Source organism: Lepisma saccharinum, chromosome 9 (assembly GCF_977018435.1).
Source record: "Lepisma saccharinum chromosome 9, izLepSacc3.1, whole genome shotgun sequence".
In the NCBI taxonomy this organism is placed as follows: domain Eukaryota; kingdom Metazoa; phylum Arthropoda; class Insecta; order Zygentoma; family Lepismatidae; genus Lepisma; species Lepisma saccharinum.
The window spans coordinates 48,533,330-48,557,321 of record NC_139237.1 but is presented as its reverse complement, the minus strand read 5'-3'; the positions used below and the strand labels follow the sequence as shown (position 1 = coordinate 48,557,321).

The window sequence follows — 23,992 nt, the reverse complement described above, 5'->3', positions numbered from 1 at the left end:
CGAACTGCAGGTCATCGGTAAAAGCGTCGCGAACATAAAAATTCAATTGGAGGCGTATCGAGATTTCGAACACATTCAAACCACCATCGCTACACTTCAGGCGTCTCTGGAATTGATCAACGAAGAAATTAAAAATATTCACGCTGAAGCGAGAGCGTTGACGAGCATTCAAGACACGTTGAGCACGGTTCAGCAGAAGATCGAATATTTAGAAAATTTGAACGTCGAAACGAATCTCGCTCATTTTCATCACGTACTCGACAACATACAGGGTGACTTGGAATCGTTACGGACGAGCGTGCCTTCGAGCGAAGATTTGGAAAAATTGAAAACGGCGGTGACGGCACTATCCGATTCGAGCGACATCAAAAGTTCGTTGAGCGAACTCGAGAGTAAAGTGGCCAATCTCCCCACCTCCAAAGAATTGCACGCTTTGAAAAGAAACATATCTCGAATGCTGAAACGACTGGAAACGGAAACGGCGAACGTGGAACAGATACGAGACGAAATTAGTTCGCTGGTGTCGACGCTGCCCTCTTCGCAGAGCGTAGCCGACCTTCACACGCAGTTTACAGAGATGCGAAGCATCGTGAACGATCTTACCGAGAAGAGCTCGAAATTGAATCAAGTCGAGAACCTTCAGAACATTGTCGTCAACATCAGAGATCAAGTTGGAGTGCTGGAATCCACGCAGGAATCGACGCTGGCCTCTTTCGGTGCCAAGTTGCAAGAACTCAACGAAAACTACAAGCAGTTGAACGTGGAAGTGAAAATCAAACCGTCGTTTTCTGCGGTAACGGATACCATAGTCGAGCATTTGCTGCCCATCGAAAATAAACTCGGACAAGTTCACAGTAATCTGCTCGGCGTCGACACTAAATTCGCTAAACTGCATTCTCTGCAAGCCATCGAAATCAACAGCGTTCCCAATCAACAGAGAATCTCCACGTTCGTCGAAGGTAACAAACTGTACATGTTGCATCCTTATCATCCGTACTACAAGTTTCTCCTCGATGGCACGATTCAGATAAACGAATTTTCGTACTGGTCTCACGGTAGAAAAGCTAGCGTTCCCACCATGACTTTGATATCGAATCGTGGTGTCCAGAAAGCAGGAAACATTCCTCTGGCACGTTGGAACGAAACGCGCAACATATATGAAATACACGAAGACGAAGATCTCACCGTTTTCGACGTGAGTGCCGGCGATAAGCTGATCATTCAAAACACGAGCGAAGTGCCACCCTCTTTGAATCCCATCACGCTTGTGCTTCTCTTGAAACGTAATCTCTAAACAAAAAATGTCTAGGCAAGCCATCGTCGAAGAATTGCATAAACCTGCACGCCGTAACTACGAACGTTTGGCTGTGGTAACCAAGGGCATCGACGACCTCTGGCAAAGCGACCTCGTGGAGATGAGTAGCGGCAATTTGAAAAACATACATAAATTGAACAAGGGCAACAAGTACCTTCTCACCGTCATAGACACGTTTTCGAAATTCGCATGGGCTCTACCTTTGAAAGCCAAAACGGGAACGTGCGTCACGGAAGCATTCAAGACAATTTTTCGCGAAAGCGGCGGCAGACGACCACGGTTTCTGCAAACAGACAAGGGTAAAGAATTTTACAACGCTGTATTCCAAAAGTTTATTCAAAAACACAAGATTCGACATTATTCGACTTTCAGTCACATCAAAGCCAGCATCGTGGAAAGATTCAATCGAACCTTGAAAACACACATGTGGAAACGATTCACGCTTCGGGGAAATTACAAATGGGTCGACATCCTGCCGGAACTCGTCGACACCTATAATGATACAGTACAGAGAACGATAGGCATGAAGCCAGCCGACGTTACCAAGTCCGACGAGCAGCGTTTAATTTCTACAGTTTACTGTCCAAAGTACACACCCGCAACAAAAAAAGCTAAATACAAAATTGGAGACCAGGTGAGGATCAGCAAATTCAAACGCACCTTCGAGAAGGGATTCACAAAAAATTGGAGCACGGAACTCTTTACGGTGGTTCGAGTTTTACCTGGAAACCGACACACGTATATAATAAAAGATAGTAGCGGCGAGATTTTGAAAGGAAGATTTTACGAAGAGGAACTCTCTAAAACAAAACACCCCGACACGTACCTCATCGAGAAAGTATTGCGTAGGAAAGGTGACAAACTGTTTGTCAAATGGCTGGGACTTCCGGAAAAGAGTTGGATCGACGCGGACGAAGTGATCTTGTGAGTACGTGGAACGTGGTGAAGCGTCTACCGGATCCGGAAAGTCAAACGAAGAAAAAGAACGGTGAGTTGCTTCCCGACAGCATCCGCTGTCTGATCGTAGGTCCTTCGGGGTGTGGGAAAACGACACTGCTCGTGGACAATTTTCTCCTCGCACCGAATTGGTTAGATTGGAAGAACAGGCACCTGTACGTGTTCTCGAAAAGTTTGGAGCAATCCAAATACCAGCAACTGATGAAACTGTACGATGGTCTGGACATTGCAACGTTCGCCTTGGAAATAAAACCACTCGACGATTGTCGTGAAAATTCAGTTGTTGTGTTCGACGACGCCATCCTGGAAAATCAAAATGAAATTCGCAACTTTTTCACGCAAGGTCGTCACAAAGGAATGGATTGTTTTTACCTAGCTCAAACGTTTTCCAAAATTCCAAAACAGTTAGTACGCGACAACGCTAATTTCATATGTTTGTTTCGTCAAGATCACACCAACCTCAAGCATGCGTACGATGACTACGTAGGCGGAGACATGAACTACAATCAATTTTCGGAACGCTGCTGCTCTACTTGCTGGAACGGTGACGATTTCGGATTCGCGACGATCGACATGACGAGGAAACCCAACGACGGAAAATACAGAAACAAAATCAACGATTTTCTAAACGTTGCAACGTTGTGAGAAACGACGTATATAAATAACGTCATGGCGAAACGAAAAATTGAGGACGAAAATCTCAAGTTGCGAAAATACCTCGCGAAACGCTTCAAAGGTTGGAAATCCTATAATCGCGGATTCTACGAAGAGAAGAAACGTCAGGATCAACCCGTGATCGATGCCATCAGCAGTCTAGGTAAAGAAGTTAAAAGTGTCACGGAACAAAATAAAAATTTGATCAATGAACTCGTACCGCTCGCAGCTAAAAGTTACGCCGTACCCACGCCCATTTCGAGCATTCCTTCGACGCCGTTCGAACTGAAGGATGCACCGGCACGACGTCGAGCTATTGGTAGCACGTCGTCTTCGGATAAAATCGAGTTGGGACCTTTGGCACGAGACTACCTGAGTACGGGGAAATTCGACAAGGATGAAGTGTTCGGATTGTATCCCAGCATGGAAACCAGCGAAGGCGGCGGTGTGGTGTGGAAGATTGGGAAATCGAAGGTGACCTTCGAAGGCAACGACATTAAAATTAATTTAGGCGACAAGGATAGTTGGACCAGGTATCCGGGTACGGTGGGACTGTGGGAACTCGTTGCCAAAAAGCAGCCGAAAGATTACACCGACGAAGATTACCAGAGTTACAAGGAAATTCTGATCATGACGGATGCCTTGTACCAGAACAACGACGCCTCGCAGAATAGGGTGAAATCGAGCAGCGGCGAGAAGTACAGGAATCTCATCAAACCGATTTGGAACCAGGTGAAAACAGGCAGCGGCGTCAAACGCTACAACACGTTGCCCAAAGAATTCGTTTGGGTGGACGACGTTAGGAAACTCGTGGACCGATTGTTGGTGATAGCCGGCGAAGAGAATGCAGGCAACCGTAATTTCTACAACGAGAAGGTTGGCATCGTGGACATGATCAGCACGAAACTTTCCAACTTCATCGTGAACGATGACAAGGGCATAGGTTACCTGATCAAAATCATCAACACGCTGCCTCCGAAATTTTGGAACGTGGCCGAAGCAAAGGGACTCGTGAACGACATCATCAACAAGTTACCTTTCGAGATGCATCTACCTGGCTACCAGTACTGCGGACCGGGTACCAAACTCGAGAAAAGATTGGAGAGAGGAGACAAGGGTGTGAATCTGTTGGACGCGGCATGCAAAGATCACGACATCGCCTACAACACCACGCAGACGGATCTGGACGCACGTCACGAAGCAGACAAAAAATTGGAGCACGCAGCTTTCGAAAGGTTCGTGAGCAGAGACGCATCGCTGGGTGAACGGGTCGCCGCACTGGGTACCACCATCGCCATGAACACGAAACAAAAATTGGGGTGGGGTAATTAAATAACATACCGTAAAAAAACTACACAAGAAAAAATCTCAGAATATATATATAAATAACATACCGTGAAAATAACACATAGAGCATCAACATGAAGCCCAAGGGTGTCGTGTACCAGATACCATACTCCAATCTAAAAAATCTAGGTGCCCTCGATGGGTTACTCACCAAGAAACAACGTGAGAAGAAACGTTCTTGCTTGTCGAAAGGACATGGAATGAAATTACTGCTCAGCACACCTCAATTGAAAAGATTGCAGCGTTCGCGGAAACAGCAAAAGATCGGAGGTTTCATATTCAGCATCCCGGCCATCCTGGCAGCATTGGGGGCCGTTGGAAGTTTGGCCGGCGGAAGTGCCGCCATCGCGAAAACCGTCATCGACTCGAAGAAGAACAAGGCCGAGTTGGAAGAACAGAAACGTCACAACCTGGCCATGGAGAAGAAGGGGAAGGGCGTGATGAAAAAGTTTAAAAAAAAGAAACAGAAGCACTCACCAACCGAGATATTGAATCTCTGATCGGACCGTTACAAATCAAACACTTCAGAGGAGTTTTCATGTCCGACTCGTTACCTTCAAGCGTTAAAAAAAGAGAATGCGGAGTAGTCAACTTGGACAGTCAAGAAAATCCAGGCACGCATTGGATATGTTACCACAAAAACGACAATGATAAAGCATTCGTTTTCGATTCTTTCGGAGGTGTTCCACCTACAAATTTAATTCATTATCTGAAAACGAGCAAAACCTCTATATACTACAACGACGAACGCATTCAAAATTTCGGAGACGTGAACTGCGGTCATCTCTGCCTCTCCGTGCTCGCGTTTCTCTCTAAAATAAATAACCCTACGATCGAGGATTTCCAGAAAGCATTGTGGAACCTCAAACAGCATCACTAGGATGGGCGTGTTCCATCTCACGAGCGAATCTTCAATCTTGAAACTCACGCTGCACGACGACATCGTCTATCCTAAATCCGTGGCTCTGCGTGCATTCTACAGCATGTACCTCATACCTAACGTCACGCAGCACAACAACAAAATTAGCGTCGGAAGCGAACACATCGTCGTCACGCCAGGACAATACAATCTTTCCACTTTGCAAGCTCAGTTACCCAAAGGCACATACCTTTCTCAAAATTCGGTCACTCACAGAGTGGAAATCCTATCCGCGACGGAGACCGTGGACCTGGGCACCATGGGAGAACTTTTAGGTTTCGAGAACGACACCAAACTCGAAGCTGGCATCAAGCACGTAGCAACCAACATTCCTAAATTCTTGGCCATAGAGACTCTGAACGTACACTGCAACGTAGCCGAAGGTATGATCACGAAATCTTCGGACGGATTGTTAGGAAGTCACAAGCAGACGGGAATCATAGCCACTTTCAAACCAAGTTCCGAGTTCATGGAACCGATCATCTACACGCCCTCTTCGCCGATCTATTTTCCAGTATGTCGCAACCGCATAGACGACATAGAGTTGGTGGTGACGAACGAGAAAGGAGACGTGGTGGATTTCGCAGGTGCCACTACGACGGCCATCGTGGAGATCAACGTATAATAAATAACCATACATGTAAAATGGAGCAAATCGAAAGTTACGAATTGCAATCTTTCCCTCCCAACCGTCGCACGTTCGCCAATCTGAACGAGGCGAACAGGGAGATCGAATACGACGTGGACGTAGGCGACGGGTTTATTCATCCTCACAGAGCGGACCTCTACCTTCAATTCGACGTGGTGAAGAAAGAAAGCGGAGACGCGTTTCCCGCAGCAGCAAACTTGATACTCGTGGACAACTTCGTGCCTCACCTGTTCTCGCAGGTGGAGGTGAGGAAACACAACACCGTCATCGACAGAATAGATTATCCAGGCATCACGTCGACGGCAGTGGGAACGTTGAAATTATCCAAAACGGACGCAGCATACTACCAGGCCGGGGGATTCGAAGCCGGGACCAAAATATCGACGAGAAGTCACACTTTGCTCTTTCCCATGCGTCTGCTGCCGGGTTTCTTCTCGGACTACAAGGAGATCATGTGGAAGGGAGGTCTGAGGGTCACGTTTCGAAGAGCGGCCAACGACAACGACGCACTGATGCGATACGCTACTTTGGGTCCGGACGGCACCACGCCGATAGCCAACACTTTACCCGAAGCAGCCAAGTGCGTCATCCAAAGCATGGAATTGAGAATGCCGGTGGTGGAATACGAAACGAACTACGCCCTCAAGTACAAAGCAGAGATCTTGAAAAGTCCGCAGGTGCTGATTCACTTTCACGGTTACCAGTGCGTGCAGAAGATGGCGTCGGGAAGTCACATGGAATTCGACGTGACGACGCAGTTCAACAACATACAGTTCGACATGCCAGATTTCGTCGTAGTGCTCTTTCAGACCGGGAGTGACAAGAATCAGGAAAAAGATTCCAGCAAGTTCGACGACTGCAAGATCAAGAACGTTTATCTGAAGAACGGACGCAACGAAGTGTTCCCGCGCGAGAATTACAACCTCGACGTGACCAAAAACGATTACCTCAAACTTTACGAAGCGTTCTCGGCTTACAAACGCGTGACCGAGGGAAGCGTGGACATGTACTACACGCCCAGCGAGTTCAAAGCACGGAGACCCATGACCGTCATCAACACATCTAAGAGAAAGAAGGTTGTGGTCAACGATCGAACCAACATCAAGGTCGTCTGCGAGTTCCACGATGCCTTGCCCGAGGATACCCTATGCAGTGTCATCCTGATTGCAGAGAAGTCCTTCGCCTACGACGTGAAGAACGAGAGGGTCACAGAGCAGTTTTAAAGTTCATAAAAAATTGCCACATACTAAAAAATCAACATCCAACACATTTTAGGTTATATAAAATTTGTGAAAATATAATACTGAAATATTAAAACAAACAGAGTCGCTTGTAGGTTAGTTCAGTGCGTAAATAAAAAAAAATAATAGGTTAAGTTATATCACTTAGGATCGTAAAAAAAATTTAAAAAATCGTAAAAAAAAAAAAATAGGTTAAGAATAGGTTAAGTTGTATCACGTAAGATCGTGATATACCTACCAAGTATGAGTGGAAAAAATGAGTTCGGTGAAAATTTGTACTAAAACATCGCTGAACGCTAAAACATCGACAAAAAATTGTCAAAATCGTAAAAAAAAAAGATAGGTTAAGTTGTATCACGTAAGATCTTGATATACCTACCAAGTATGAGTGGAAAAAATGAGTTCGGTGAAAATTTATACTAAAACATCGCTGAACGCTAAAACATCGACAAAAAATTGTCAAAATATGTCAAAAACTTATATTCAATTGATAAAAAAAGCATGAGCCCCACCGAGCCCCAATAGATGTTGGTGAACCGGTGCACCTGCACTACTTCTCTTCTTTGCCAATCCTTGCATTACAGTCACCTAACAGAATTTTCATATCATACTGAGAACATTTATCAAAGACCTGTTCTAACACTGTATAAAAATCATCTTTAGTATTATCATCTTTATCTTCTGTTGGTGCATGTATGTTTATTAAAATAATTTTGCACCACCTACCCTGTAAAACTGCATATGATATCCTATCATTAATAAATTCTACTGTTTTAAGAGCCGAGATAATTCTATTATTTATGAAAAAGCCTGTTCCAAAATTATGATTTTCAGTACCACCATAGAAAAAAGTATAATTTTTAGTTTTACAATTCCCTTCTCCTGGCCACCTAACTTCCTGGACAGCTACTACATCTAATTTATACTTAACTATCTCATTAACTGTACATTGAAATGCCCCAGGCCGGTAAAGGCTCAGAACATTCCAGGTGCCTAATTTAATATCCTTATTCCTAACGTAAATCTTATCCTTAGTCCAGGGACCTCCCAAAGTAGTCCCCACCCGGAGATCCGAACGGGGGACTATTTTACCTCCGGAATATTTTACCTTGGGAACATCCATGGCCTTATATTGCTGTTTCTTGACAATTTTTTTTACAGTGCAGAGTTGTCAGCTCTACGCCTAACCCCCAATATGAATGGAGGAACTACTACGCAAGACAAACACAAACACATTAGACAGCACAATTAGTACACAAGACGAACACAAACACATTAGATAGTACAACTACTACACAAGACACACATAAACACATCACAACTATAACACAATATAAACACAAACACACAACAACTACTACATAATATAAACATAAACAAACTACACACCACAACTACTACACAAGACAAACACAAACAAATTAGACAGCACAACTACTACACAAGACAAACCAAACATACTAGACAGCGCAACTACTACCCAAACATACTAGAAAGCACAACCACAACACAAGACACATATATACACATCACCGATACTACACAAGACAAACACAAACAAACTAGACAGCACAACTACTACATAAGATACACCCCTCCATACACCTGCCAAGCTTCATGCAAATCGGAGGGGGACACCTAGATAATCTCACTTTTTATTTCCTCTTTAATATAATCATATTACATGTGTAATGATTATATGTTTATTCAAATTATTAATTTATATATAGAAAATCCACTTCCTATTAAAAGTTGAAAAGTTTATTGCTATATATTGAAAGTACCATCTTCTGTTTGCCTGTAGTCATTGCATTTCCCTCACTTTGCTCTTCTACCACTTTTGGCTATTCGCAGAGGTAAGGGTCAAAGATGATGAGATGATGATGATGATGACGAGATAATCACGAGCAAACAAGGACAGGACACAGCACGATTCCAGACGCCAAAGCCTCGTTAGTATGCAAAATGTAGTCCAGAGTGTACTTCGTGGAAGTGAGGATGACATTAGGGTGCCTTCAGACAGAGAGACTTTTGAACAATGTTGATTATGCTTTACTCGTACGTTACTCAATTGCTCTAAGCGCTGTATGTATGATGTAATATGTGGAATTTTACCGTTGCTATGGTGACGATATTCAACAGCCATAAAATAGCTCTAAAGGTGGCGGAAACAAATTAGAGTCAAGAGTGAATCGCATCTTGCATTGTTTTATTTCCAATCCGCAAACAGACAGAAGACATATCTTAACCTCAAAGGTATTGATTGATTAATTTCGTTTATTTTACTTGGCTTTTCTACACTTTTGCCTCATTCCGGAGATAAAGATGAGTGATCATGTGATGAAATTGAAGATACACTCACATGCTCAGGCCGGAATTCGAACCAAAGACGCCTGGTGTTGTAGCGCGCTGTGGAAACCACCTGCGACGGAGGTAGGCTTATGAACTATTGAACTAATTGAAATTGTATAATATGATTAGAATAGAATAGAATAGAAATGTACAGGGTGTCCGAAATAAAACGCCCTAATTTTAACCGACTGTAGTATCGCACGTATTTACATTCAAAAGATGTATACAACAATGAATACACATAGGTATGAAGTGCAATCAGTACATTTCTGTGTGTGCTCCACGAGTGTCACGGAGAATGTCGAGGCGATACTTAATTTTTCTCCAGGTTGCCTGCAGCATCTGTGGCGTAACTGTCTCAATAGCACCGCGAATTCTCTCACGAAGCTGTTCCGCAGTTGTCACTTTTGTTGCATAGACCATGCCCTTAACATACCCCACAGGAAGAAATCCAGGGAAGTAATGTCAGGCGACCGGAGTGGCCAAGGAATTGGACCACCTCTCCCAATCAATTTTTGTGGGAATTACTCATTCAATATGTTCCGGACTGCCAAATGCCAGTTTGGAGGTGCTCTATTCTGCTGGAAAAGCAGGTTTTGGTGTCGATGTGTTATCTGATGGAACACAAAATTGTTTAACATATCAAGATATGTCTCACTTTTTATTACCACCTGGAACGATACAAAATATTTAAAATTTCCGCAGCTAAGCTACCAAGTACCACCTACCACACTGTTCTTGCCTGTATATTATGTTTAATATAAGCATTTGAAATTAGGGCGTTTCAATTCGGACACCCGGTACATTTATTTACTACAGAGCAAGGTTCAGCCTTGGGCTGCTCTACCACCTAACTCTGGTACAAAGTGATACGTTGCAAATGATGTGTTCCCCATTTGACGTCAAACACATTATCTCCATACATACTGAAACCACAATTGGCTAATTGACAGCGTTAATACAAGCCGTAAGCAAATTATTGTTTCATATTCTGTCAATTACAGATTATCATATTACGTTTGGGCTCTTGCAGGAGATATACTACCGTAGAAACCTAGCGAAAAAAATTCGATCCCTTGTAAAGCAATGACATATGGACGGTAGCTTTACGAATTAGAAAGAGTCCATATTCCTCGAGACCTGTTGAGACGAGGCCGAGACTTAGTATCCGAGATTCTCAGTCTCGTTTGACACTTTGATATGATATTTAATATAAAATGTTATTTGAAGTTCATTGTTTATGCACTTATTGGCTAATCGGGAGCAAACCAACAGGCAAAAGTAGGATCCGAATCACTATGCGCATCCACCGAGTATCTGACCTGGGATCTCTTGATTATCAGGTGACTGTATTACGCCATCATGGAGGTTCGGTATGATATTTGATAAATTATACATACCTAAAACAAATTTACAACACTTTGCAACATATTCAGGTACATAGCATAGTGATAGCATGGTCACTTTGTAATCAGGGGTGCAAGTACATAATGGTTCAAATTCAACTCTAAACATTAGGTCTAGTTCCGATCAGCGAGACTATCAAATTATACAGGGCGTCCCAAAAATAAGCGACATAATTTCAGGAATGTGTTCCTCATGTGTAAATAATGAAAATAGTTTACACAAACATAGGTCCTAAAATGCGTGCTTTCCGAGACATGTACAACACAGCTGGTGTATGACACTTAGTTCTTTACAGTATTTTAGAGGAGACGGTCCAAATCTTCCCCTTCTGCCTCAAGACAGGAGCACGTCTCATGTCCCCGCAAACACGTTCCAAAATTCATGGCGTGTTTCGTATTGTCTTACAATGTGCTACAATTGGATTGTGCATATCTGCTCGCTCCTGATTTGTATACATGGTCTCAACAACGTATATTCAACATGTACCACTAACTAGACAACTGCCAGATTGTGTAAAGCAATAGCTTGTGTTGCAGGAAACTAGCTGTGAGAGATGAAGAAATTCAGGTTCGCACGTGTTGTGAAAGCCTGTAACTGAGAAGCCAAGCATTTCCGAACCTATGTTTACATGAACTCTTCATTGTTTACATATGAGGAACAGGTGTCTGAAGTTGTGGCCTCCCCCATGGCGCAGTGGTAGCGTCATTGCCTTGTAATCAAGGGGTCCCGGGTTCGATACCCGGTGGAGGCACAAGTGGTTCGGATTCCACTTTAAACTGTAGGTCCAGTCCCGATTAGCCTCACTGTGCATAAAGTGGACTTAAAACAGCAACTCAAAGCAAAGCAAAGGTGTCTGAAGTTATAACGCTTATTCTTGGAGTACGGTGGAGTGATTCATTAGCCCAGCGGATTTTCAGTAAAAATCAGAGTCCAGTCGTACATTTGATCACCATAACCGGCAAGTTTTTCTTTCACTTGAAGAATAGTAAAGAGGTGATCTCTGAAAGCAAAAGATAAAACTAAAAAGAACCAGACAATTGCAAATATCCAAGTAATATCGAATTCAAAAGAGGGAAGGCACGAAACACTATCAGTAAGATTGGCCAACTTGAACTTGCGAACTCCTGTAGGAAACTGTCTGTACTTACCACAGTTACTAATCTGTACATACAAGCAAACTGTTTCTTAAAAAGACGGGGGATTTTGAAACGAAGGTGAGAAGAAGCGAAAACTAGTTGCAAGAGATTTAATCATGAAAATGAATAGTGCAAGGATGTCATTGCATACCTCAGAGAAGAAGGGTATTTTTATCACTTGATGATGGCGTCCAGTAGATGACGACCTTTTCTAAGCAACTATTTCCAACAGATCCTTTCTACTCGAACTGCTACAACTTAAGAATAGCCCAGATTCCTGCGAACATGTTACGTCGAGGTATGCAGGATGTCCTTGGACGACTGCAGAAATAGTTGCTTAGAAAAGGTCGTCATCTACTGGACGCCATCATCAAGTCATAAACATACCCTTCTTCTCTGAGTTATGTAATGACATCCTTGCACTATTCATTTCCATGATTGAATCTCTTGCAACTAGTTTTCGCTCCTCTACACTTCCGTTTCAAAATTTCATGTATTTTTGAGACATCATTTACATAGTGTTTCACATTTTCAGTGAAGATAGCATTCAGTGAAGATTTCTGCACTGGTAACTGTTAAACGCATCTTGTAAATCTGCAAATTCTTCCTCAGCGGTCCACGCTCGGATCCACCACAAAGAGAGCCATACATTCACAAGAGAAAATAAATTCATGCCGAAGCATGGAGACCAAAATGTCTCTCCACAGGGAGAGCTCCACTCACCCTGAATCTCCACCGTCGTTTCGGCAACCAGCTGGGTGACTTCTTCCACTTTGTCGGAGACGAGGCGGACCGTTGCGTTGACTGGGTCCCTGGCCGCGCCGTGCAGCGTCAGAAGGACGGCTGTGGTCTTCCCGGGCACCGCAACCTCTGGCGCGACCACAGAGAAGCCTCTGGAACGAAAAAAAAAAGAAGAATATATTCAGCAGTGCGTTCTGTTTTGGCACGGGTGCAATACATACACTGAGCGAAAAGACTGGACTTAAAGAGAATAGCATTTGTACTGATGTTAATCGCAAGTTGCAACATGCGAATAGAATTGTCGGTTTTTCCACAAATTCAAATCGTCAGTTCTGGCGACTAGACAGACGGTAAGAAACATAGCCTGGACTTTTCGTAAATTTGGCTTTCGAAATATGTACACAATAGTACAGAAGAAATCCTTTGATTTTGTGGTGAATCATGTTTTTTTGGACTATATCCCATGCTTTGGCATTTTCTTATGGGAGTGTGTACAAACTTTCATATTTAGACGGGTGACACACACTCATTATCAAACCATTTTTCAATGACATCATCTCTTATGATTTTATAATTTCCATAATATATAAAGCCCCAATCCAACCAATCACTCACTGACAAAATGTTCTCCCTGGAGGGGCTCCATTACGACTCCCAAGAAACTCGCCCAAAACAACGAGAAAAAATAAAAATTACCCACTTGCTCCTTTCTTAAGGGTGAAAATGGCCTTTTTGAAGTTTGTATCCAAGGGCGAAATCCGACATTTTTTCCTCATACTTTATCATCGAGATCAACAAAAGTGCGCATGAATTAATTCCTAGTTAGAAAACGTGCATTAAACATGACATCTACATAAGAAGATTCAGTCCAAATATTACATAAACAGCTTATATACTGCTTAGTACTCAATTCAAAAATAGCTCCATCATAGCTGTTTTAAAATGTTTATAGATGTAACAATACTTTCGTGTTTTCCATGTTTAACAATTGTTGCTGATCATGGAAATGGACGTTGCTAGAAAACTTAAGAGAAGATATATTTTCACCCCTTAAACTGCGGTTAAGTGAGTGATACCTGAAATTTTCATATTTCAAAATGTGGGCCGCAGAATTTATCACAGAGGCAAGGTAGGAATTTGCTGGATATGATGTGAAACAATTCTTTTTTAGGTAAATATGCAGTATCACCCGAACGGATTTCTTCATTTTTACAGGAGAAAGTACTTACCGAACTGACTTTCCGTACACTCTTGAAAGGTCGTGTAAGTGATTTTCCCATCGCTTAATTTACTTCGCCTGTAAATCATGTATTTTTGAAAATTAATGTCTCTCCAATGCACGAAAGCTGTTGCCTCTATGTCCTTCCACTACGTGAACCAAATGTTGCGTGCGTTCGATGATGTAACCCCCGGTCAGTGTTTCCAACCACACCGTTGTTTTCCAAGAACATGACAATTTTGAAGATGACAATTTTAACTATGTTTGCCTAACCTAACCGAACGTAACCTAACCTTGCCGTGCATGGTTCGTGGGGCTATTTATGAATGATTCGTGGGGCTATCCGGGCATGGTTCGTGGGGTTTTCGAACCTGGAAAAAAATACAAAATCAGTAACACGAAAGTAGGTATTTTTCGATGAAGAAGGTTGCAACACTGCATAACCACTGATCATCGACAACGCTAGTCAAGAACTGCAAATCGACAAAGCACAAGCACGACGCGCGATGATCATAACCGAGCGCACGCCATATTGTCTGTTACACAAGTAAAAACAAAGAAGACAAATAATGACTCGTAACATGAAAAGTTGACACTATTTTATGGAAAAAGGCATAACCTCACCTTAAAGAATCTTCCGCAATGCAGAATAGGTAAGTATCAATGCTAAAATTAACGAAATAAACGAGTGAGAGGTGTTCGGACGATACTGCATAATTACCATTTTTAATTATGTTTAAAAATGTAAAAATGACAAAGGAAGTAAATTCTGCTTGGTAAATTTACCTTTTGCTTTTTTGGTTTGGTGTCACTAGGCGATATATGAATTTTAATAGCAAATTTTCAATGGCAACTTCTACCACCGCCGCAGAGTTAGGCAACACACATAACACCTTTCAGGGAAGCCAGTATTTCAGGATGTAGGTGTTCCATTTTTATTGACGGTGACTGTACAAAGTATGGTGAAATATGTAAATCTCGGGACCGTTCGATAATGTTAACCACTCTGCTAACGGAAGCTCTTCAAAATTAGAAAAACTCTTCAAGCATATTTAACTCAAGACATGTTTAGATGTTAATTGGCCAGTGAAAATGTGGAAGCCGGTTTTGAATTCACATGTAACGTCAGTGGAGATGCGAGGGAGCTTTGAAGAGTTCTCTCATCCCGGTGAAGCTCGATACTCATAAACCTTCTCGTTTTCCGCAGGTTTGTATCTAAATTTCCAGCATCCGTGTCGGCCACTCCTGTCCATTTAGCGTCCTCCCTGACATCTCCACCGGAAGATTTTATGCTCCGTCAAATTCGACGCGACACCGGGGATGTATTCTAGTCAATAAAGCCCGCGTGAGTGCGAGGTTTTGCAGCGGAGAGATACACTGGGTCTTTGATGAGCTCATCAGCGCGTCGTGAACCTCTGTGACTCACTGGCTGCGAACATCTGACTGACGAAGCGCTCTGAATATTAAGCAGCCGGTCGGCGTAAAAGCTCAAGGGGGAAAAAAGGTTATGTGCAGAGTTAGGGAGACCGGAATTTCTGTGGCGACAATGAAGCCTATCCGCTGAACAATGGTTTTATGTGGGTAACTAAAACTGAAATATTAGTTCAATGTTCGTTTTAGAGTCATAATCTGGCGGTTTAGTTCGTCTGTCTGCAGATGCTAACAGTCGTTATCTTAGAACCTCTCAGAATCTCAAAGGCTTCTCCCATGATAACGTTGTCGCTTTACAATCAAGAGGTCACGGGTTAGATATGTAGTGAAGTCACATGGTGGTTGTTTCAGTCCCCATTCTTTGGAAATAATAAATAATAAATATATTTGCAAAGTACAATGGGGTAACCAATATACGTCCTGGTTTATCTTAAGGAACTAGGAACTAAGCGCATACCCTCGAATGTATACGGGAGGGGGGTTCCCCCTTTTATTTAAATTTAAATTTAGTCCCCATTAGCCTATCTCTGCATAAAGTGAACTTAAACAAATTGAAACTTTGCCTGCCTGAGTGAAGTTAAAGGTATGTGCACTTCAAATAATGCTTGTGTCAGCGCTTACATACATATTAAGGGACATCACGTAATGAATTCTTCGTATGTTTTCTGACATGGAGTTCCCCATTAGAGATCACTATTTATAATAGAGCTAAACCCACTTGAGGATGTTCATGCCAATTTGTAGGAGTGACAAGATATAAACGACGCGTGACTGACTGATTGATTGATTAATTTCGTTTATTTTACTTCGGTTTTCTGTCACTTTCGGCTAATCGCGGAGATGCGGATGAGTGATGAAGGGACACTTACAAAGAACACCCAGGCCCAGGTCTGGATTCAAATCCTGAACCCCTTGCTGTAGCGCGATATGTTAAAAATTCCGTCACGGAGATCGGTGAAACTACACTGACTTCCAATGCGGAGGTTTCACACTTAAGTGATACACTACAAAAAAATCTGCTTATGCTTGAACAACAGACCGAGGATACTGCAACGCACGACCCAGTCCGAACCACACGTGCAGCTTATCCCAATACTTCAATATGAAATATATAATTTATTTCTGTAAGTTCGTTTTCATGTGATATTTTTCGTATACCACTTTGGTCTGACAGATTCCTAATCGGTTTATTGTATTTGAGAAGCAGGGCATATAAGCATTGTGTGATTTTCCCGGGATACACATGCGCGAAATGGAAACTCAACTTGTACACACGCTTCTCACACGACACTGATGGAAAAAATGATGAGGAAGTTCATGCGTGCAATAGCAACAGAGTTAGATAAGGTTCCGTGTGGACGAACACATGGGGATGAAGTTACATTTAATAACCTCCTTTAATGAGACAACTCTCCTATTCGACACGATTTCAAACGAAAGCAAATAGTATCGTGAATAAAATTCATGTTATGGTGATGAACTCCATGCTGAAAATAAAACGATACTCTTCATCCAAGGATTGAAATAGAGATACCTAAGATAAAAGCAGAGGCTTCAAAAATGCCACTCAGTGTGCATGGGATTAAAATAGAGATACATATGATTAAAGCAGAGGCTGCAAATAAGGCCACTCACCGTGCATAACATTATAATAGAGACACGTATCATAAAATCAGAGGCTTCAAAAAGGCCACTCAGCATGCATGGGATAAAAATAGATATAGGGGAGAATGTGGGATTATGGGACACTTTTTTCTTATCCACTGTCATTAGACAAGTTGCTGACTCTGATAATTTTCACGTATTGCAGAGGTAAATATACTCTTTGATATTGGTATTACCAAACGTATATTCAAAACTGTGCACTCATTTTGAAAATATACAATTAAAAAGAAACCTTGTCAAAATTGAGGGCTTGGAAATTGGGGTGGTAATATGAAATAATGGTAAGGTTCGAAATAAAAGCATTTATCATATCTTCAGGATTCCATTGTTTCCTGATGTTTTTCTTCTTAGGACCAAGTTGTGTTCGTGGCATCGTGTACCTGAAACAATGGAAATCGGAGTTGTAATATGGAACAGATATTTCTTACAAATTCAAAGTGTTCCATATTACCACTTGCAGACTTTTTCCAAGAACTACATCTACCGCTTCCATTCAATACTACGTTAGTACGGAAGTCTCATCTGAGTACTTTCGAGAACACGTTTCTTTGTTTTGCTAATAAAACTAATAATGCATCAAAAAATGCACAATTCTTACCTTACAACAATTGTTTCATCGTCGAAAACCTGCCGCTCTTGCCTATGACGACGTCGCTAACTCAAATGCGTCCAACGCACTATTTTGAGTAATGGTGAGTATTTTGCAAGTGTTTCCAAATGCCAACTTTAGACCGCACCAGTGAGTAGAAAATTATAGCGAATTTCATATTACAATCATGTTTCATATTCTCACTTTCTCCCCTGCCTATGATAAAAGCAGAGGCTGCAAAAAAAGGCCACTCAGCGTGTATAGCATTAGAATAGAGACACGTATGATAAAAACAGAGGCTTCAAAAAGGCCACTCAACGTGCATGGCATTAAAATAGAGATACCTATAATAAATGCAGAGGCTGCAAAAAGGCCACTGAGCGTGCATGGAATTAAAATAGAGATACCTATAATAAAAGCAGAGGCTGCAAAAAAAGGCCACTCAGCGTGTATAGCATTAGAATAGAGACACGTATGATAAAAACAGAGGCTTCAAAAAGGCCACTCAGTGTGCATGGAATTAAAATAGAGATACCTATAATAAATGCAGAGGCTGCAGAAAAGACCACTCAGCGTGCATGGGATTAAAATAGATTCAAGTATGATAAAAGCAGAGGCTTCAAAAAGGCCACTCAGGGCGCATGAAGACATAACGCAGGACATCACAAAATCACACACAGGATAATATTGGTTATATGTTCGGTCGCCAGAGCCTCGTTATCTTACAAGGATGCAGTCTATCGGATGTTCTATGTAGATTTTTAAAAATGAAGGTAAATGTAGCTGAGTAACTCTTGAAGAAACTGTAACTGTGTTAGTCTTGAGCAAAGTAGCTGCAGCCATAACTCAGTTAGTTTTAGAAACGAACTTTCCAGACTTCTGTTTGCCTTCCGTATTTCGTTATCCGTCCCATGCGGTGAGTTCTTAAAACAAGAATACAAATTCGATTCATCGTTCGATATCAGGTCCAGATGAGGTACGTTGGGAACACCACAAGAAATCGATTCCCCATCCCCTCGCGCTGCGTCCACTGAGTTAGCAGGAGATAGAACCAACCGTTTTTCGTTCTGCGTTGGGTTTCTGGTGAATTGGGTGGCAGCCTGTTGGAACAGTTGGTTCCGGGTGAGGAGTGAGCGATTGCTCCACCCAGCAGGAACGGCAGAGAGAGAGAGACGAATGCTCTTGTCACACAAGGACCTAAACAAGACACGGTCGCCGTAGGAATCTCAATGTTCTATATCTTACCCGTCGTCTACTTTAAAGTGTCTTGTACACGATCAAATGAACCACGAACAAGTCGTTGAATTGAACTCTTAAAAAGAAATGACGTCAGAGACAACGTTATTATTCTCATTGGATCCAAGGTTAGGCCAAAGAATTTCTAATTAGAAACGGTTCTAAATAACGCCATCCAAGCCTGACTTTCGACCAATCAGAGCACATACTACTAAAATAGAGTCGATTATCGGAAAGAAGCATAGAGGTGTAGAATGCTATTTATTTCTAATCTGTTGTGTGGTGAAGAGCAAGCGTGGTGGGAAGTGTTAAAATGAGTTTTTGACTTGCAACAAAGGAAAGAAGGAGCGGTGGAACATTCTGTATTTACTTAATCGCAATTATACACAAATATAATTATGAATATTTCTACAGCAGTGAGTAATGTGATAATGAAATATATTCGACAAGACGACAACCAAACGTAAAACATAATATTTTGTGTTGATCTTAAATTTAAGTTTAGATAATCACAACGAAAAACAACTATCTGTATATATGTGGAAATGAGATATTTATAAAATTACTTTTTGTGTTCTCATTGCTTCTCTGGTGTCTCAAATTACATTTAGACTAGTAATACACCGACAAAAAACATCAACATCACACTTCTATCGAGTTTCTAATATGCCTTGGTAAGACGTGAACCTGTCAAATTTTTCTTTCATTGTGTACTTGTACAATTTCAGACAGTTCAAGATTTCCTGTTCAACGAATTTGAGTTGTCGATTTTTGACGATCAATTGACTTGTTTGTGATTTATCTGATCGTCTACAAGGCGCTTTAGGCATATGTCAAAGCACCAAATTTTTAATGAATCACGTGTCCGTCGAATGTTTCGATACCCACAATGCATGCAATGTTAATTGGAGTTTATCTATTGTCTAGTACTATTCTCTTTCTCTGACACTAGTTTGGAAAGAGCAACTCTTCTCCGTCCTCCAAGTGAACACTTTCCTTTGCCGCTGTTAATAATCGAATCTACGACGGACTTGTGATTTACTACAACAAACTCTATACGCTCACTACTACTAACCTTGAGAGTTACGGTACACATACTCTGCCTTTTGCGTCAGGTTTTGCGTTCTCTGATTGGCTGTGGACGGCTCTCTTCGTTATGGTTGACGGATACACATTGAGTTTCACTGCAACTATAACGTGCTCCTGCTCTAGTCTGGGTGTCTCTGGATGTTAAGCAGATTGATCCTTCCATTAAACTTAGGCAGTAGATCATAGCGTTCTTTTTACTCTTGTTGTTGTTTGAATTGTAGTGTGGATAGCTCCCAACCAGCGCGGCGCCAGGATTAATCATATAGGGGTGCTGAGGGGGTGCTGTATGAAATTTAGAGGGTGCAATGATAAAAATAAAGAAGAAAACATGAAACATGCATGCATGTTTCAGCCACAAAATCAAATATAGTCGACGCGCTAGCTACGTTAACGACCGGCCAGCTTTGAAGTCGATGGAGCGCGCCCACCAGCTGCAACAATCACATTCAACGCACAGTGTTGCCACACATCTACTCTCCATATCTACTCTACCCACCTTGTCCCTCCGCGCACAAGCACCTTCCCACGGTCTCCACATTGAAGTTGCAAAGTACGGCAACAGCGTACCCGCAGTCATGTGACTGAGACTCCACGTGGAGTAGACGAGCAGAATGACAGCTGCGCTCATTGGCTGAAGGTTGAGTGTGATTGGACGGAAACAACTCACCCGCTATTTATCCCCACCCACGTTCGTGGCGGCGGCTTTCTTCAGTTCTTCGACGTTAAGCGTGGAATATACGAATCATATTTTAGTAGGCATCTACAGGGTAGGAAATAACCTTTTGCTAGGGGTCTGCAGGAAAAAGTAATAACAATTAAGAAATTGTGGTAAGATCAAATGTTTACAACGACAATTGTGGTTACAAAAACAAAATTAAAAGTTAGTTCACGACAAAGCACCTTGTTTCAAGGCAAATGCTAAAACCAAGACCTTCTTCGGCGAATGGCATTGATTTCTTCAACAGTTCTGAATGGCCGGGTGCATCACCGGACCTGAATGCAGCGGAGCACTTTGGGGCTATTCTGAAGGACGCAGTTGAGTCCTTGATGATAGTGAAACGCGGACCGGACCGCTATTCCCGGCCAACACTCCTTGCACATCTGGAACAAGTCCTCCGTGACATGGAATGGAATACGGACTGTTTGCGAATCTTGTGAGCTCCTACCCTGATCGTCTTCGTGCTGTGAAAGAAGCAAACTGCGGACATACTAACTTTTAATTTTGTTTTTGTAACCACAATTGTCGTAGTAAACATTTGGTATTACCATAATTTCTTAATTGTTGTTACCTTTTACTGTGGACCCCTAGCAAAAGGTTATTTCCCACCCTGTATGATAATATAGCAGTAAAACTGAAAAATACTAGAGACTTGCTTCATTTTTACTTGATTTGAGCACACCGTAAGACATGTTTAGAAATTTGAAAGTACCCCTCTAAAAAAACCTCACTGAGCTACAGGCAATTACCGAAAACCACAAACAGACCATTTTAACAAACAAATCTTAACAACAATGCTGATGAATGAAAGAAAACGGTCGTCGATCTTTATAGAGACTGCCGCCAGTACAGGAAAGTAAATGTGGCTTCTATATCACAGTATTATCAATGCTTGCTCGTTGTATACATTAACAGCAGTCTCAGTACTCGATAGGACGACTTCATAATTAGGGCTGAGCCGATATCGATGCCGATATATCGGTATCGGAAAGTATCGGTTTGAATTTATTAACTGGTACCGACCGATACATTTGGTCTTTCACAGACTCCGCAAAAATTCTTGTCGACACTTTCGCCGAATTATCCTGGAAACTATGCAAAACTCGAAGATTCTCTTTATTTTGCACCTGTTTAGCGTGGAAAAAAATAATTTTGTGATGACATAATATGTACGTAATTTAATATTCTAATGTAACTTTTGTATATTTTGAAACACAAACCTTGGGCAATTGATGCACATAATTACACTGGAATACTTGCACACAATTCTTAATGAGTATTCTGAATAACTTTTAATTAATACAATTTTGAAGTACCGGTATCGGTATTGGTGGGAATCGGTGGGAGTATCGGTATAGGTTGAAAGCGGCATCGGCTCAGCTCTAGTCATAATATTACACTGTAAGAGTTGATGTTTTCGGTTGAGCGTAGGTTTTGAAAAGGGGGTGCGGCTGAAAATTAAGGGGCACGTAAGCACCCTGGCGTCGCGTCTGCTCCCAACGTGTATATACAAGGGATACGCACTTGCAGATCTATCCACTAGTGGGATAGACGTCACAGAGGATAACTATGAATGTCAGTACATCCCCACTTTGAGCTTTATTTGCTTGACGAAAAAATTGATCCATATAATTATTTTGCTTCATTCTCCTACCCATAATGACATTTGAAATGTTTTGTTGCCGTAAATAACACTAGAGATGCTTCCAAAGGCAGTCTTTATTACATAAAAACACTTTACACGTAATGTCTTATTCTTATAACAGGGTTTTCTTCAGACAAAGGACCTAGTTAAAAGGAAATAAAGTACAAACAGAATGTACTAACAGTACACAAAACCAACTGAAAGTGCCAGTGCATATCTGAGATGCCTCCTCCCCCAGGCATCTGTCAATTATTTTTTTATGTAATAAACTCTTCCTTTGTCAGCATCTTTAGCGTTATTTTCTGCAAAAAAATAATTTCAAATATCGGTACAGTGGTCGAAGCGCGCAGTGGTTGAAGCACACCTGACTTCGTGGCATTGACTACACCTAAATTCCGGTTCGCGCAACCGGTCGTATGACTAAGATAGTCGAGTGGAGGGTCGTAGGAGTTGTCAGTCGTAGGAGTGTGTTTGAAGAGTGAATCTCGTATGTGATTTTATTTTACTTCGCGATTTGTGCCTCTTGACTAATTTGCGAAGATGGGGATGATTGACGAAATGATGAAATTGATGAATGGACATTCACAAACAACCATGCCCGAGCGGGATTCGAACCCGGGACCCTTTGAATCTCGTATGATTTAGTCAAGTGTGTAATGGGAGTTTTCGAGATTAGAAACGGCAAACCTTCCCTCATACTGGATGGATATCGGTACCGGCTTTTTAGAACGGGTGAGAACATCCGACACTGGAGGTGTATCAAAGAACGGGCGGGCGACGAGGTAATAGTGCTATTAGTATTATTATTATAATTAGGTTAGGGTAGGTCATCTCTGTAAATGATGTCATTTTGTAATTACTTCTGACACATTGTGCGACATGACACGTTTTTATATATGGTGCCATAATTTTAAGTCTATAGCATTCCAATTGACAAGGCCACCAGCCCGCTTGTACAAGTTGGTTGTACAATTCTACAGAAAAGTAAAAGTTATCTCTAGATGCGGATGTCATTTTGTAAATATTTGTATATTTTATGACTGTATTTGTGGATTAGGCTTAGTCATTCTTATAATATAGAAGTTGCTTGTACAGAAGATTAACCCATGACCTGACCCAACGAATTCCCTTTGTGCGCTTCGCCCACGTGCGTCTCATTCACGGAATCCGAATGTCATGACGGGTAGAAAAATGAAGCAAAATAATTTTATGGACCTATTTTCGTCAAGAAAATAAAGTTCAAAGGAGGATGTATTGACACTCATAGTCATCCTTCGTTATGTATATCCCGTTAGTGGATACATCTGAAAGAATAAATCACCTATCCGTGTACAGACACGTTGAGATATATCTACACTACAATTCAAACAACCACAAGAGTAAAAATAACTCTATAATCTACTGCCTTAGTTCAAGGGTAGGAAGAATCTTCTGAATTCCAGCAACACCCAGACTAAAACAGGAGCACTTTATAGTTGCAGTGAAACTTAATGGATATCCGTCAACTATAACTGTGAGAGTTATACACAACCAAGCAGACAATGCAATACTGGCTCAAAAGCCATGTACAAGCATACAGTTTTTGTAGTAAATCACAAGTTCGTCGTAAGTTCGATCGACCCGCAAAAGAAATGTGTTCACCTGTGCTTTCGAAACTTACTGTTAGAATATTTAAAGATAAT

At 41.7% G+C, this 23,992-nt stretch overlaps 1 protein-coding gene across 2 annotated transcripts in view; it reads right to left on the bottom strand.

The window, feature by feature from the left end:
• LOC145992043 (C3 and PZP-like alpha-2-macroglobulin domain-containing protein 8) overlaps positions 1-23,992 on the bottom strand; it is a 911,691-nt gene that overhangs the window by 500,713 nt on the left and 386,986 nt on the right. For both annotated transcript variants that reach the window (XM_083128164.1, XM_083128165.1), the window contains one exon: positions 12,701-12,870. In XM_083128164.1, the coding sequence (XP_082984290.1) occupies positions 12,701-12,870 (170 nt within the window). The remainder of the gene's footprint in view (positions 1-12,700; positions 12,871-23,992) is intronic.